Source organism: Ruditapes philippinarum, unplaced genomic scaffold (assembly GCF_026571515.1).
Source record: "Ruditapes philippinarum isolate M1 unplaced genomic scaffold, ASM2657151v2 ctg6742_1_1_1_1, whole genome shotgun sequence".
Taxonomy (NCBI): Eukaryota; Metazoa; Mollusca; class Bivalvia; order Venerida; family Veneridae; genus Ruditapes; species Ruditapes philippinarum.
This window is the reverse complement of record NW_026866587.1, coordinates 4071-22893: the sequence shown is the minus strand read 5'-3', so window position 1 is coordinate 22893 and position 18823 is coordinate 4071. Positions and strand designations below refer to the sequence as shown.

Sequence of the window (18823 nt, the reverse complement as noted above, 5' to 3'; positions counted from 1 at the left end):
TAAATGCTCGATGTGCGTATAAGATATTTAGTTATATTTAAGTTAACATCATGCAAAAATTGTTACAGTGATTTATTTACTAATTAATTAATGCATTTATTTATTTATTTATTTATTTATTTATTTATTTATCTATCTATCTATTTATCTATTTATTTATTTATATATTACTTCTAGTATCATCATTATTATTATTATAATTAAATTTATTATTATTATTATTTTTATTATTATTATTATTATTATTATTATTATTATTATTGAATTTTATTTTTATTATTATTATAATTATTATTATTATTATTATTATTATTATTATTATTATTATTTCAAAATGAAACAGATCACACAGGATAATGACGGGACTAACAATAGCTGTACTGGTTTTGACAGCCATAGTTTTAGCGACGGGCGAAATACAGACATTCAGACAGAATGTACCTACCTTTATGACAGGAATCGCTCGAAGAACTGTCAAAGAAAGACTTAGCGTTCAACCTCCGCCGATGCCTGGATTCAATTTAAATGCGGTTGGTTATTTTCTCTTTTTTATTATTTATTTATTTTTTATTTATATTTTATTCATTTATTCATTTTTTATTTATTATATGGCGACACTAAGTTGTGTCGCTTCGTGAAGGGTTTGAGACAATAAGTATTAATAAATAAGATCACAAATGCATCCAAGAAATTGGCTAACCTTTATTTTCAAGTATTGACAGTTCTTTTGCGATTGAAACATAACATATACTGTTATTAACTTTTCAGTGGCTTAGTCCATGGTTTTATCAATTTCATAAGGTACCATGTAGTTGGGCTATTGCAGATGATTTCTCTGATTACACTGAATTGTTTGTACCTGATGGCAATGTATTTTTGAAATTTGATATGATATCACATGATGAACAAAAGACAAATATTAATGATCTACCCATGAAATAAGCAAACTTATCAAATATTTGGGCATATGAAATAATGTGTTTCCTTGAACGTTTTTCTGTTATCATATACTACATGTACTAAGAACAGGCAAATAAATAAATAAAGTGTATTCAGTTTAGTTCGATTACACGTGAATAAAGCTATATGCATATCGTAACAACTTCGAGTCCGTTCCTGAAACAAATCAGCAATATAAAGGTTTTTGCTGTATATAACAATGACTTGCCCCTGGCGGGGTTTAAAGTTACCGCTAGAGATACTTAGATTGCTAGTTAACAAGCCCGACACGTTTACTACTCGGCCATTCGTTCACTTCTATACGTCTTTTTTGGTAATTGTAGTATAAATTATTATTACAGTGTTATGCAAAGCAAAATATTTATCAAGAGTGCAATATATAGATTTTGTTCAGTAGTACCCGAATCAAGGTATGAAATACATAGAGCATACTATCTATAATGATTCTTTTCTATATGTTTATTGAAAAAAACAACACCCTTTTAAGGACTAACGAGGCATTTATATATGTTAACTTTATTACAGAAATCGTAATGTATGTAACAAGATGACATCGATTTTCACTGTGACAGGCCCTGGAAAGTTTTCCGGCAAAGATATCATTGGTAAAAGGATTCTTACTTCTTTATTCTTACTATAAATATGCATTCTTATTATCAAAATTAACTGAATGTTAGATAATACATTGAAGTGTTCCTACTTAATGTTACGTTATTCCCATGCCCCCCGAATGAATGTACACATCTGAAATTCGCACTATTCGCCAACCGTTTCACATTCTTGTTTTGGATGTGGCTTTGTCATTCATTTAGAAATATGTCCCTATACCTTTGCAATGCACCACACCAAAAAATGTGGAGCATGCATAGTCAGATAATCCCGCTGTATCACTTTTAATGTTTTGCCTGAAGGTTAAAGGTAAAAGTTGGTCAGGGCTGTACCGAAAAATAATACCTTGTTCCAGATTTTGATATCCTTTATACACTGGATTATTGAAGCAGAGATAGCATACCTATTTAATCTATAAAATGACAAATTATCAGAAATGCAAAGATACATATTCATGCATATCTTAACAATATTAGACATTTTAAAAGGAGATGTATCGAAACACGAAGCTATCTGATTTGTACGAGAGGCCGAGTGTTTTGATGTTTTTTCTTTCTTTTTTATTAATAGCAAAAATAAAAACACATTCCCTGTTGTCACAATATGAAACCCTAGAAAAAAAACAATTATGGAGCACCTGAATATAATATTTCTATCGCTATCCCTTTCTCTGTCGTTACAATAAGTAAACCCTAGACAAAATGAGCCAATCGATGGGTATGCTCTGGAGTGTGATTAACTAAAACCTGCACTCCAGTTAACGCACTGTGCATGTATATATAAACGATTTATCTCTGACACATTTTAAACAGAAAGGTCACCCATCTATGATACAGTTAAAAAATAAATTGCATTCTATTCTAAATGTAATCCAATGAAATAATCTGTGTCGTGAGAACACAATTCTTGCTGACCGAGCGGTAAGCATTGTAAAATACCTTCTTCGTATGTTGCAGTTTCCTTAAACACAAAATATATACGTTTTGTGCATAATTGTGTTATTTACGACAACGGATTTGCGAGAGCGTAACGTACGTATGTTAATCGTATATTTAGTGATTATTGTACGTCTAGTAATTAAATTGTTATGCCCCCGCCATGTAATGGCCGGGGCATATAGTGTTACCCTGTTCCGTCCTTCCGTCATTCCGTCCTTCCGTCCTTCCATCATTCTGTCATTCTGTCATCATCAGTTTCCGTTCATTATCTTAGTAACGGTTGCACACATTCAACTCAAATTTGACATATGGATATGTCATCAGAAATACAGGTCAAGTTCAAATTTGGTCGTGGTTCAATGATTTTTGGCAGAGTTATGCCCCTTTCACTTTAAAAATAATATGAAAATTTTTTCAGTTTCTGTTTATTATCTCCCCAACAGTACAACACATTCAACTCAAATTAGACATATGGATATTTTTTTGGAATGCCCAGGCAAGTTCGAATTTGGTCATGGTTCAATGATTTTGGCAGAGTAATGCCTTTTCACTTTGAAATAATATGAAATTTACAGTTTCTGTTCATTATTTACCAACAGTGTTACATATTGTCAACTCAAAATTTGACATATGGATATGTCAAAGGAATGGGCAGGTCAAGTTCGAATTTGGTCATGGTTCGATGATTTTTTGGCAGAGTTATGTCCCTTTCACTTTGAAAATAATATAGATACATCTTAGGAATAAGCAGTTTAAGTTTGAATTTGGTCGTGGTTCAATGATTTTGGACAAACTTAGCTTTCTTGAATGTTGGAAAAATTTTGAACTTTCATACTTTTGTGGAAATGTATGTAGCCATTATTTTGGCTACAAATATGAAATATGCTATTTTCAAAAGGTTAAGACTGAATAATTTCAGTGCTTTGAACATTGTATGAAAAAGGTTTTTTGTTAACATTGAAAAGTTTTAAGGACTGTGAACTGGAAATGAACAAAATAATTTGTGCAAACAAATTTTGAACTAAATATTATAACATCTGCAATTTTGGCTGCATGCAGAGGCATCCGTGGCATGATGACACATTTCTAGTTTTTACTTAATATATAAATACAAAAATACTTGCATTTATCGGAGTGGTATCTAGTGCAGTGACCAAAATAGCCAATGCATCAAATCCACAGAAATGATAATGTATATGTTTATATAGAATTGTGTGATTATTTATATGTTATATAAAACTATAGAGAACAAGTTCTAAAGATTTAAAACACTATATTTTAGGGGACAACTGGTCTGGAAAAGTTGTTGTAGTAGGAACGGACTATCAAGGATTTTCAATTTTATCGGGATGCACAAAATGGTCGGCAATTAAACAAAGATGTACTGATCCTTGGCTGTATATAAAAACACGACAAAGGCAGTTGTCTCAGGATATTGTTAGAAGGCTAGAATCTGCGCTTCAAAACATATTTGGTATATCACTCAACGAGCTAACAAGAATAAGTCATGCGAGACGTAAGTCTAGTTTACAATGACAGAGTGTTTTTTTATTTTTATATGACTACACAAAAGGTACTTATAGTCTGATTAAAGGCAGGTTATGCCTCAGTAATGAATAATTATTTTCCCATCTTTAGAAAAAGGAAACACTTGTTTTTAAATGTTTAAATAATGGTTTTATAGCATGTTAGATACTTAAAACCAAACGAATGAAGCAGATAATGTGACATCAGTTGTAATAAATATAGCAAAATGTAAACAAAGTAGTATTTTGACTTCCATACAAAATACCAAATTACTATAACTATACTAATTAACAAAAGTAACAGACGCAAATGTTCCTGGCCAATGAGTAACATTTTGGAAACAATAGTTGGACACCAAAAAAAAAAAAGAAAGGATTTTGAGAAATAAAATTATAAGCATTTCTGGGGCATAACGTGCCTTTAAATGTTTCTAGATTCTATAACTGATAAAGTATTTTGGTTTATAATAATTGAGATATTGCTTTGCCTTTATCTCGGTGACAAATACCGTTTGTCAACATTTCGGTTATCCTATTAATTCAATTCTATAAAACAATTCAAATCCTCTGCATACTTGTATGCCTTATCTACATATTATGTCTTATCATGGACCATGTACTCTAAATGGGCATTACTTGTAAATAAACATTTATCATTTTAAAATACTTTAAATTTCTACATGTACTGCAATTGCAACATTTATCTAAATGTGTCGGTCAATTACTTATTTCATTATTATAATTAATCGTTTTTCTTTTGATTTTGCACAGCTTGTCCAAAAGAAATAAAGCAGGGATAGAAAAAACAAATGTTCACGGACGTGCGACAAAAAAGGAAATACAAAAATATGCTACCAGTGAATTGACGACGAATGTTTACTTACAACAACATGTTTTTCCTTTAAAGATTACTACAGCTCAGAATTTGTATATTCAGTGATTACATATATCATTTTTGCATACATTAAACATATTAATTTATATCTTGTATTGTCTGCATAGAAATAAACAATAAAGTATACTGAAAAAACTTATTACTTGAAAGCAAGTTATGCGGTAACGAAGGGTAATTGAATTTATTATTATAACCACTTTTGAAAAGTATAACAATTCGAGCTAATTTGTGGCAAGCGAGCAGAACATTTAGGAAAGCAAGAAATGAGAAGGCTTTAACTATAGTTTAAATCGATATATCGGTCATCTTATATATAATATAATATATAGTTATAGTTGAAAGAAACCGAAATGACACTTTAAAATGTTCATGATATGTGTGCTCTGACAACAATCAGTATGTTTTTCCGCCAACACCTTACTTAATTTATGATACCACAAAATTCTTTCATCCGGGTTATTTCTAGTATCACGTGATGTCATAGGACAATAACACCACATGTGAACGCACAGAATCCGAGATCGTATCAAACATAGAGGGAAACAAATTAACTGCTTTGGTTTTGATGTATATATAGTAATTTGTGCCACTACAAATTATAATTGATTTATTATATTATATATAAGATGACCGATATATCGATTTAAACTATAGTTAAAGCCTTCTCATTTCTTGCTTTCCTAAATGTTCTGCTGCTCTGCTTGTATTTGCCATCGACCACGACAACATTTTCCAATGATTACTTCAACAACAAAAACACAACAAAAAACAATATTTGGTAACAATTATCATCTTGGTATTAACGCAGCATTTTGCTTAATATCCTTTTCATTTTTTGTTAGGTTTGCCCACAGTGTGATAAAATGAAAAAAAAGTTTTATTATTTCCTTTAGATATTAAATAAATCACAAAATTAAGAAGTATTGATCAATATATACATACAAATATATAACACACTTACTGTTTGTTCGTGTGGTGAATTATTAGTGAATCCAAACGCGTATCTAAGAGGCAAAAACTTGTCTTTGATCATCATAAGATCACAATCTTTAGCCATCTCAAGCTCCATTACAACAGCGTCACCTTAATCGTGAAAAAACATTGCATACTTTGTAAGTACACACTTGTATCAAATAAGAAAAAAAGAAAATAATAATCCCTAAACAGCCCAAAACGACAAAATTGAAAATGTGCCCCTAGCACCGACTTAAGCAGAAATCCAACATTTTGACATGAAGTGGTAAAATTTTGACTTTAGAAACATCCGCAGATGTGTCCATACGGCGGTTATCATTGAACTTTCAATGTGACACTTCCGTGCCATTCCATGAAAAGCGGCATATGAGCCTTGACCAATTATTCATAAAAATAACTCTTTATAATAATAATAATAATAATAATAATAATAATAATAATAATAATAATAATTATTATTATTATTATTATTATTAACAATATTATTATTATTATCATTATTATCATTATTATTATTATTTTTATTATTATTATCATTTACATTCATTGTGTTTCAAACTTGTAATATAACTTCATTTTATTCACGTTTAAACGTAAATAACAGTGGGACACTTCCTTACAATTGAAATGTACTATTACATCTTCTAAGAATAAAAAAAATAATGCATGTTTTGATGGTGATCAGTGTTACCCTACTTACCTATCCAACCATATCATCCTTTTTTAACTTTTCCAAGTTGAACATCAAAATCAGTTGCTAATACTGCCGGATCTTTCTTACTGAATTCAGCTATTGCATCCCCCACTCTTCTAAATTCTGGTCTTTTGGAGGTCTTATCATAAAATGACATTATGACATAATATTAAATCTAACAAATTAACGCCGACAACAAAAAACTATGAAAATTGCATTTAATGTCAGTAAACTAATTTTCACTCTTGACTCACACGACGTAACTGTAGAGATAAAAGATTAAAATCATAATATTACTTTTTTACTGTACAACATCTGCACTATATTTTTAATGTGTCTTTTGTTTTGAAATTATAGGTAATTTTTTATCGTGTGTTTTAAGAAGAATGTTTAGTTTGAATCACATTTAAATTAGTGTTCACATTCTTGAACTAACAGAAGCTTTGACAATACAAGAAACGAATTCATGGTCATAATATGACTCGAACCTAACAATTCTTAATTTACAGGCAGTCGCCTTTGGTTCTTTGTCATCGGAACCTTGATAACATTTACCGCCTTACACCAAGCTTTTACCTCAAAAACAAATTCTCGGTTTGTACCTCCTTGTAAGCCCCACTGATATGTTCCCTTTAGGTCGGCCATTTCATCAAGAGTTTCAAACGGTGGTTTATCTTTTGCCACTGTAAGGAAAGCGATAAGGTTCCCACAATATGTTCCCACAATAACTATTGAAAATAACCACCAGGAACAAATCAGTGTCCGTCCTGCCACAGTTTGAGATAAGTTGACACTGCCTGTAGTAGAATAAAAAAAATCAACATTGATAATAATGTCAAATATTTCCTATTTTGATAGATGCTATTACACTGTAATAACATTCCGATTTCAATGTACATAATGTATATCAATAATTTGAACATAAGTAATAGAAACAAAAAAGCCTTTTTAAAGTATATAATAATTATAACATGTTTTTAAAGCTAAATTGTTATATATACATCACAAAAGTCATCTATATATCTCCAAAATGTATAGTCAAATTATTGTAGTATAAATCTTATATAAGTTTAGTGAGATATGTTAAAAGCAATGTTTAACATATTTAAAGGTCTATAAAATAACAACATTTTATGAGAAAAAGTATGTTTTTCTCTATTTGCTTAATAAATCTTTAGTGTACGGCATTTCATATGTTTAAAACAATAGAAATACAATGCAAAAATGCAAATTATTTATTAATTATAATAATTCATAGTTCGTTTTATATTTCTACATATCTTGTGCGAACAAGGTTCCCGTACATGTACCATAGTGAATGAGTACATGATTGGAACACATTTAGCCAAGATTAGTCAAAACCATCATCAGTCCGAGCGTAAAAAGGATTATATCTAAATATACAAAAATATCACAAAACATATAGACACCACTCAAAAAGGACTATGAAAGAAAACTATTCAATTCATACAAACAGTCGAATAAAAGATAAACGTATACAAGAAGATGATTAAGAAAAATACTACAAAATATAATATGTTCCTAGTAAGGCATATTATGCCTCAGAAATGCTTTTAGTGTCTACAAATTTATTTTAGTTTGATTGTGTTGGAAGCTATAAACTGACAAAAAGCAAATAGATTCCTACACAATCGAATCAGAAATTGTGTATATACAACTGAAGTTTGAGTTTAATGTAATTTATTTTCGTACAATGTATCCGTTTGACATTATGATTGATTTTGACATCAGCACAGGTTGCGGTTAGAAATATTGTATGCAAATTAGCGACAGGTTGAGTTACTTGTACCTAATTTCACACATTTCTCAGTACGAATACACAAAAACGTAGATATAATCGAACACACCACACTTGAATTGGATTTTGTTATAAGTCCTTATTTTGGGTTTTCGGCAAAGTAAAGGTTGAAAACCCGAAATGAATTTCACCGTTGGTGATGTTTTCTTGTTTTAATCTATTCTTCATCAAGTCACATGAATAATAGTCCCATGTCATTGTTTTATATAAATCAGTCGCAAACAGGTACCTACCGCAGCAGAATATTCGTCTTGGAGTCTTGGAAAGGATATCACTGCTACATTACCAAGGTCATTTGCACATTCCGTGATGGTTGTGCCAACATTTCTGTCGTTGTCGAGACTTGCAATAAGCCATCATGAGAACTGTTTTATCAGCGTTTTCGGCAGCTAGTTTTTACTGTCAAAGTTATTCGCCTGTACATTACAACAATATTATTTAGTATTTACCAACGCCAATTATATTTTTGTTAGATGTAATGTTAACGCCATCTTAGAAAAATAATCAAACAAGAAGTAAAACCAAATACTGCAAGCAAATGAAAACAAACAGGCTAGAAACTGAATTATCACTTAAATAAAAATGAACAACCATTAACGACATTCAGGAATACAGAATTGCTAATTCGGTGTCTATATTCGCGGTAAATGAAATACATTATTTTATATACATGTAACTACTATATTTGTGTTTTATTTAATCATTCAAGTTTACTCTGTTTACTTACGGTATGTAAAAGTCGCCTGAGGCAATCGAATATACAAAGAACCACGATGTTGATACTAACTGTAATTAATACAATGCGAAGATAAGCATCTTATAATAGTTTATGAAGATCTGTCACTTTGTCAATATTGTATAATATTGCCTTGACATTTTCTTTCGAAACACTGTAAATTAGGCGAGAGCTTTCGTGTTCTTTAGATGAGAAGAGAGCATATATTAAACATGACTAGCCGGTGGTAGAGGGCGTGCACTAAACACTGTCAATAACCAGACACAATCAATCCAAACCTGCAACATTTAAATATTAACGAGTTGGGCCAACTTCAATATTATTTGTCTGTATTTTAACTGCACAATTATCTATCTATATTCAATGAATGTCAAATAAGTCCTCCTTTTATGTTCATAAATCATTGTTACCCTTTTTGCACTTATTCAAAAGTACAAACACTATCTTTATATTAATAAATCGATCTTTTTTCTAGCGTGAACTTTATATTTGCCTTTCAAACCAAACAAAAATAGAACAATTTCATAGTATTTCATTAGTATTCATATAAGCGTTAACTTTGTAAAATCATTATGATGAATCTTTGGCCAAGTATGTGTAGGCCTTTCAGTGGTTTATTTTATATTTTAAAGTACACACCACGCCATGTATGTAATTATGGATGAACATTAAACTAAAGTGACATATAAAATCAAATGATGAATAGTATTACGGTCAATTAGGTGGCATCCTATAATATAATAAACATAAATTATATAACATATTAGTATTCCGTTCCTTGACTATTATTTCGACTGAAGAATGTCAATTACTAACCCGAACCAACCACGAGCAAAATTATAATTATACCAGGTTTTAGGTGATTTTAGTCTGTATGATTCACAAATCGTCACCTTAGTGCAATAACAATTATTCATTTATTCCACTAAGGTGACAAAATGTTTAAGGTTTAAACATATTTTATATTTTATTGTATATACATGTATATACATACATATTTTTTTCACAATTTTACATAAATACATTAGATTAATGAAAATATACAAAAGGGTTGGGCCAAAAGACACAACAACATTATTTGGGGGGGGGGGGGCTTCCCCAAATACGAAATGTTAATGATGTATATTCTATTTTTAGACTGGTAATGCAATGTGAGTTGATGATTTTCAAATGAATATTTTCAATATATAACGTTTTCATCACTAGTTTCAATAGTTTGAAAAAATTAACCTATACATGCTTTGTATTTATGATTACCTGTTGGATATGAATACCTTTAATGAGGTTCAGAAATAGTACAGTTCAAACATCATAATAGTTTTGCATCATTTATGAATTATGAAATCCGATCAAATGGCATGAAAGAATAAGCTGACATGCACAACATGTCTTGATTGGATTTTTTTCCGAGATTACTGTACCATTTGATATAGGTCGTAACTAATAAATGGTATGAAAATATTTGGATAGCTTCATTCTGGTTTTCACGAAATCATAATTTTTATTGAGCAAAATGACCCAAAAGTAAAAGCGTAACAGAGCTTTTCACTCAAACCTGGACTAAAAATCACATTAAAATACCAATTTGATTCTGAGCATATCTATTTGTATTTTTTTGCAGACTGTTTTATTTTAAGTGTTTATTTTAGAAAGAAGGGTGTCCTATTTCTTTTTTAAATTCAAATAAAAGTGTGTTAAGGATATATTTTGTATACTAAACTAATATATCGCTTGTTTCAAATTAGTATGCAAATTGTGTCATAAAAAAATTGAAATAAATAAACGTTAAAAAGTTTCTTAATAAACTCATAAGCATGTGATTGAAAAAACATCTAATACTCAGCCGTGGTATAATGTATTGAAATTAAGTGGATAAGGCTTTTAGATATTTTTTCAAAATCATTACCATTATAATGATTCTTTTTACAATGTCGATTATCTTTATTTTTTTTTTGTAAGTTAGTTCCATTTAAGATAAAATGAGATCAGATAAGATAAGATCAGATAAATTTTATTAATACAGTATGCCAATCTGTAAACAGTTATTATACAGTCGGAATTTAAATGACAACAATGTCATGATATAAGCATATTATAAAATGAGGTCTATTACAAAGTCAATAATTTATAAAAACAGATCTAATATATAATATATATCATGCAATGAGAGGTCATAAAGTGTATTGCCCTCCCTTTTATCAATATTTTTGAAACCAAATATCGCTATTTTTTAAAATTATATTTAAGCATGTTAAATTACATCGTTATGATATTTGAGTAGCCAATATTTGCTATTTGATTGATATAATAAATTGACAATTGTACAGTATACATTACCTTTTGAACTGTATGTATACTCGAACATTACGAAATTATTTCAAATTATCCGCGTTATAGCGGATAATTGTTGTCTTGTTCTTACCGTGGTAATACAAGAGTATCGGTCAGGTTTTTTTTTTTGCTCGACTGCGTCGGAGTATATATTGTCACAGGGCGTGACTCATATTCAGTTTCTATCGAGTATATAACAGAGAACAGCCATTATCTGTTCAAAATCACATTTAGAATTTCGAAATATTGATGACTTTGTAATAGCATCGTGAATATGGTTCTTAAAGCATTATTTGTTGATGTTCGTAAATTTTTCTATGCATGTTGTAATGCATGGCTACACAGAGCAGACGTCATCTAAACTGAAAGCGGCTTAATGACCGGACAGAGCATGGGTCCTCCTACGCCCCTGCTGGTTTGTTGTGTTTTTATACAATGAAGGGAACGACTTTTAAATAATGCAGCACTTACAAATATTTGTTTATATATAATAAATTATGTTATACATGTTTATGTTTCACCATGCATATAATTTGCTTATGTCATGCTGTTTCTCTCAATAATCAATTCTCGAAATGCACAACGGTGTTGTTGTTTTATGATAAAGTAGAGATGTGACCTAGACGTATAAACTAGCATTGTGCAATAACGGGAACAAATACATTATCTTAACTTGCAAAGAAATTATGAAAATGATGGACTTGATTAACAGATCATGTTGAATAATAAAGAAGCAATTAAAATTGCATAAATTCGAAATGATGACCTTCTATATAAAATCACTGCGTAGTTTGAGCTAGCATTACAAGAGGAGACGTTGCTGAAACGCCAGCAAATTTTCTGTATTCTTCCACGTACGTAAAATGCATTTTGATCTTCTTATTTTGAAAATCTTTATGAATTTAATGACTATATATTTGTTATTTTTATATAGGTTGGTTCTTTACTATTTGGCTCATTTTGGCTGTATGAAAATTAATACGATTTTATAACTTATAACAGACAAATTGGGAAAAGAACTTGTAATTGAATATAAATTGATTGCAAACTATCGAGATACATACATGTACCCGTAAAATTAGAAATTATTTAGGAAATAGATATCAATTCTGAGTGCATTGTTGTAGAATAATGCACGGTTTGAGTTCAAATGCGTAGTAATATAACCACGAAGGCCGATAGGCCTGAGTGATTAATTACAAACTATTTGAACGAAAAACGTGCATTATTATACAATAATGCACGAAGAATTAATATCTATTTCCATTCTAACACGTCAAGACAAAATATAATTATTATTATAAAGTTGGACTTTATGTTTGGTGGTTAAATTTGTTTTCGCCTCAGAGTTTACAATAGAAACGTTCTTTAAAGGCTGTTCCAGTGGGTTAAAAAAACTGTCGTTATATCTACCGTGTGTAGAAACATTTTGAGGATAACGAATTTTGAAAACGGTTGATAGAACTTTGTTTGTTTATTTTATTTCACTCTACAATTTTTAAAGCGAAATACAAATTATTAAATGTGAAATTGATGTAAAACTTAACTCGTTTGCGACATTAATATAGCGTACTTGATTTGATTGTTTTGCACGTGCTGTTTGGCGCTACATTGTGACGTCACGTAAACAACACTTCAAACGCCTGTACAGCGTTAACGACTGAATTAAAGAATTGTTCACGTGACGTCACAATGTAGCGTCAAACAGCACGTGCAAAACAATCAAATCAAGTACGCTATTTTAGTGTCGCAAACGAGTTAAGTTATACATTTATTTCACTTTTAATAATTTGTATTTCGCTTGAAAAATAATAGAGTGAAATAAAATTAAAAAAACAAAGTTTTATCAACGTTTTCGAAATTCGTTATTCTCTAATGTTTCTACACACGGTAGATTTAACGACAATTTTTTTCCAATTTTTCAACCCACTGGAACAGCCTTTAAAGAACGTTTTTATTGGAAACTCTGAGGCGAAAACAAATTTAACCACCAAACATAAAGTCCAACTTTATAATAATAATTATATTTTTTCTTGACGTGTTAGAATGGAAATAGATATTAATTCTTCGTGCATTATTGTATTAATAATGTACGTTTTTCGTTCAAATGCTTTGTAATTAATCACTCAGGCCTATCGGCCTTCGTGATTATATTACTACGCATTTGAACTCAAACCGTGCATTATTCTACAACAATGCACTCAGAATTGATATATATTTCCTTAATATACAATGTACATGTATATGTGCATTTCATGATGATTAAATAATAGATTGACAGTTCTGTTGCGATTGAAAGATAAAATATGCTGTCATTAACTTTTTAGTGGCTTGGTCCATGGTTTCATCAATTTCATAAGGCACCATGTAGTTGGGCTATTTCAGAGGACTTCTCGGATTACACCCAATTGTTTGTACCTGATGGCAATGTATTTTTGGCTCATGAATCTATGAGGTAAGTTGATAAATTTCAATTAATTATTATATCAGTATACTGTGAAAGTTAGATGTATCTAAATGGCAATGGAGTTTATGACGTAAAATGTGTCATTTTTGAAATGCCGTTGTTAATTAAGTCGCGTAAATAAGTTTAGAAAATAGTCATTTTATATGATATCATGATGAACAAAAGACAAAATGCCTTGATAAACACAATTATTAATGATCTACCCATTAAATAAGCAAACTTATCAAATATTTGGGCAGATGAACTATGAACAGATGTGTTTTTTTGAACGTGTTTCTGTTATCATAAACTTAGAACAAGAAATGAATAAATAAAGTATAATCAGTTTAGTTCGATTACACGTGTAGAAAGCTATATGCATATCGTAACAACTTCCTGAAACAATCAGCATTAAGCAATATAAAGGTTTTTGCTCTAGATAACAATGACTTGCCCCTGGCGGGGTTTAAAGCTACCGCTAGAGATACTTAGATTACTAGTTAACATGTCCGACGCGTTAACTTCTCGGCCATTCGGCCACTTCTATACGTCATTTTTTGGTAATTGTAGTATAAATTATTATTATTACAGTGTTATGCGAAGCAAGATATTTAGCATGAGTGCAATATATAGATTTTGTTCAGTAGTACCTGAATCAAGGTATATAATAAAAGAGCATACTTCTTTGACTATTCTTTGTATATGTTTATTGAGAAGAAAAAACATTTTTTAATAACTAATGAGGCATATAAATATGTTACCTTTATTACAGAAATCGTAATCTATGTAACAAGATGACAACGATTTTCACTGTGACAGGCCCTGGAAAGTTGTCCGTTAAAGATATCATGGGTAAAACGATTCTTAATTCTTCATTCTTACTATAAATATGCATTCTTATTATCAAAATTAACTCCATGTTAGATAATACATTAAAGTGTTCCTACTTATTTTTTAGTTATTCCCATGCCCTCCGAATGTACACATCTGAAACTCGCACTGTTCACCAACCGTTTCACATTCTTGTTTCGGATGTGGCTTTGTCATTCATTTAGAAATATGACCCTATACCTTTGCAATGCAGCACACCAAAATAATGTGGAGCATGCATAGCCAGATATTCCCACTGTATCACTTTTAATGTTTTGCCGCCTGAAGGTTAAAGGTTAAATTTAAAGTTGGTCAGGGCTATACTGAAAAATAATACCTTGTTCCAGATTTTGATATCCTTTATACACTTTAGTATTGAAGCAGAAAAAGTATATCTATTTAATCTATAAAATAACAAATTATCACAAATGCAAAGATCCATATTCATGCATATCTTTAAAATATTAGACATTTTAAAAGGTACATCGAAAGAGCATCGAAACACGAGGCTATCTGATTTGTACGAGAGGCCGAGTGTTTTGATGATTTTTCTTTCTTTTTTATTAATAGCAAAAAAAAACCACATTCCCTGTTGTCACAATATGAAACCCCAGAGAAAAAAAAACAATTATGGAGCACCTGAATACGATATTTCTATCGCTATCCCTTTCTCTGTCGTTACAATAAGTAAACCCTAGACAAAATGAGCCAATCAATGGGCATGCTCTGGAGTGCTATTAACTAATACCTGCAATGCAGTTAACGCACTGAACATGTATATGTATACGATTTATCTCTGACAAATTTTAAACAGAAAGGTCACCAATCAATGATACAGTTAAAGAATGAATTGCATTATTAATTAATGTAATCCAATGACATAATCTGTGTCGTGAGAACACAATTCTTGCTGACCGAGCGGTAAGCATTGTAAAATACCTTCTCCGTATGTTGCAGTTTCCTAAACACAAAATATATATTTTTATGCATAATTGTGTTATTTACGACAACGGATTAACGACAGCGTAACGTATGTGAATCGTATATATGATGATTATTGTTGCGGTATCTAGTGCAGTGATCAAAATAGCCAATTCATCAAATCCATAGAAATGATAATGTACTCGTATATGTTTATATAGAATTGTGTGAATATTTAAATATTATATAAAACTATAAGCGAACAAGTTCACAATTCATTTGTGAGAGAAATTTAATTAAAAACACTATATTTTAGGGGACAACTTTTCTGGAAAAATGGTTATAGTAGCAACGGACTATCAAGGGTTTTCTATTGACTGGGGATGCACAAAATGGTCGACAATGGAACAAAGATGTGATGATCCGTGGCTATATATAAAAACACGACAAATGCAGTTGACCCAGGTTATTGTTGGAAGGATAGAATCTGCGCTTCAAAACATATTTGGTATATCACTCAACGAGCTAACAAGAATAAGTCATGCGAGACGTAAGTCTAGTTTACAATGACAGAGTGTTTTTTCTTTGTTCGTTTACTTATTTGATGTTGTCTAATAGTTACATGACTATACATTTAAAAAAAGTACTTATAGTCTTTGTGAACATGATACTTTAAAAGCACATTATGTCTCAGTAATTAATATGTTTCCCTATATCTAGAAAGGGCAAACACGAGTTTGAAATGTTTACATAATGGTTTTATAGCATGTTAGATACTTAAAACCAAACGAATGAAGCAGATAATGTGAAATCTGTTGTAATAAATATAGCAAATTGTAAACAAAGTAGTTTTTTGACTTCCATACAAAATACCAAATTACTATAACTATACTAATTAACAAAAGTAACAGACGCAAAGGTACCTGGCCAATGAGTAACATATTGGAAACAATAGCAGGACACCAAAAATAAAAGGATTTTGGGAAATAAAATTATAATCATTTCTGGGGCATAACGTGCCTTTAAATGTTAATAATTCATCGACTACAAGACAAAAATAGACATGATTTTATTACTGAGATATTGTTTTGCCTTTATCTCGGTGACAAATACCGTTTGTCAACATTTCGGTTATCCTATTAATTTAATTCTATAAAATAATTCAAATCCTCTACATACTTGCATGCCTTATCTACATAATTATGTCTTATGCTGGACCATGCACTCTGAATGGGATTTACTTGTAAAAATAAACATTTGTCATTTTAATGGACTTCAGAGTTCTACATGCATTGCAATTGAAACATTTATCTAAATGTGTCTTCCAGTTCTTTTGTTCATTATTATGATTAATCGATTTTCTTTTAATTTTTTACAGCTTGTCCAAACGAAAGGAAGCAGGGATAGAAAGAACAAATGTTCACAATGTTCACGGACGTGCGACAAAAAAGGTAAACCAAGAACATGTAACCAAGAATGACGACGAATGATTGCTTACAACAACATTTTATTTCTTTATAGATTAGTACAGCTCAGAATTTGTATAATTATCAAGTGATTAAATATATCATGTTTGTGAACATTAAACATATCAATTTATATTTTGTATTTTCTGCATAGACATAAACATAAAGTATACTGACAAACTCATTACTATAAAGCAAGTTATACGGCGAAGAGCAAAAATTGAAATCATTATAATAACCACCTTTGGACAGACTCTTTCATAACAATTCGAGCTAATCTGTGGCTGCTATGGACAATCTCCATTAGCGAACAGAACACTTAAAAAACACATTTAGTAATGAGTGGGCTCTAATCATATTTCAAACTAAAATTGCGATCGATGTATTGGTTATCATATTTTATGATATAATTAATAAATCATTATTTGTAGTGCCACAAATTACTATTAATACCAAAACTAAAGTAGTTCATTTGTTTTCCTATATGTTTGATACGATCTCGGATTCTGTGCGTTCACATGTGTTGTGATACTAGAAATAACCCAAAGAAGGAATACCGTAAAATAATAAAGGAAGGTGTTTCCTGTTGGCGGAAAAGCAAACTGTATGTTTTCAGAGCACAAATTTTAATGTATGACAATTCTAAAGTGTCATTTCGATTTCTTTCAACTATATAATGTTTTTGAAGCAAGATTTTTAAACTGAAGTAACTTAAAGACGGTAGTTTTTCTATTTTCTTCTGCTTTAACCTACTTGAACTGAAAGTGACAGTAACTAGCTTTGCAGACTGACCAAGGTCAATAATGATAGTAGCTAATTGATTGTTCTTTTTGATGTTTCAATTTCTTTAAATAATAAATACTTTTCTTAATTGAAAACAGGGAAATCCAGTAGGTAGATGATGCAGAAGGTGTACATTCTGCAAAAGCAAAACAACTTATAGTTATTTTATCATTTTATACAGTTGCATCTGGTTTCTTAAGTGTAAGAATAATTTTGATATCATTCGTATTTTTGTAAATAAATCTTAATCCCTCTGTTTGGTCTCACCTTAATTCCGCCTCGCCATGATGAACCACTTCTTATTCTGTCTAATAATACACTTTCTTGTCCGTGATATCTTCTACATATTATTATATAAATAGTAAAATGGTATCTGTATTAACAATCGAAAAATAGAAAATTATACAAAAAGGTATTTTCTTCTTCATAAATGATGGTATCGTGAATTTTACTGTCAATAACACAAACAAATATGATTTCCAGTTTATATCTGGATATATTTCTGTATCATTAGTTCCAAATCTTTCCGTTTTAAGTGCCCCGCCTGGTCTTTATAAGAAAATCAATTTTTTAGGTTTTTAGGCTTTTGGACCTCAGTGGAGTTCCTTAAACTTACAACGGCTACTTTAAATACTATTTGTGAAAACCGCGTCATGTTCAATAGTTTTAAAAACAATAGTAAATGAATGAAATTGGGGATATGTGTGTTGAGTTTGTTCCGGACAAAAGAAACGGATGCCTGCATTTGCATTGGCTATTATCAAACAAACCGTATATAATCTAATATTTCTCAAACACAACCATCAATTCATTCTATACCGGTTAATAAGACAATTGATATACTTATCATTATA

General features: G+C 30.5%; 1 protein-coding gene across 1 annotated transcript; it reads left to right on the top strand.

Annotated features, from left to right (window-relative positions):
- Positions 1-356: 356 nt before the first annotated feature.
- LOC132732993 (uncharacterized) lies at positions 357-17290 on the top strand. Its single transcript, XM_060719551.1, has 5 exons — positions 357-530; positions 13811-13938; positions 14702-14781; positions 16037-16270; positions 17099-17290. Exons 1-5 carry the CDS (start codon positions 357-359, stop codon positions 17125-17127), a joined length of 645 nt encoding a protein of 214 aa, XP_060575534.1. The 3' UTR covers positions 17128-17290.
- The last annotated feature ends 1533 nt before the right edge of the window (positions 17291-18823 follow it).

Bases quoted from the DNA above. Each gene is read 5' to 3' on its own strand.
- LOC132732993 (XM_060719551.1), top strand. From the start codon at position 357: ATGACGGGACTAACAATAGCTGTACTGGTTTTGACAGCCATAGTTTTA. The intron at 531-13,810 runs GTTGGTTATTTT...TTAACTTTTTAG, and splicing joins CTGGATTCAATTTAAATGCG to TGGCTTGGTCCATGGTTTCA. The intron at 16,271-17,098 runs GTAAGTCTAGTT...AATTTTTTACAG, and splicing joins AAGAATAAGTCATGCGAGAC to CTTGTCCAAACGAAAGGAAG.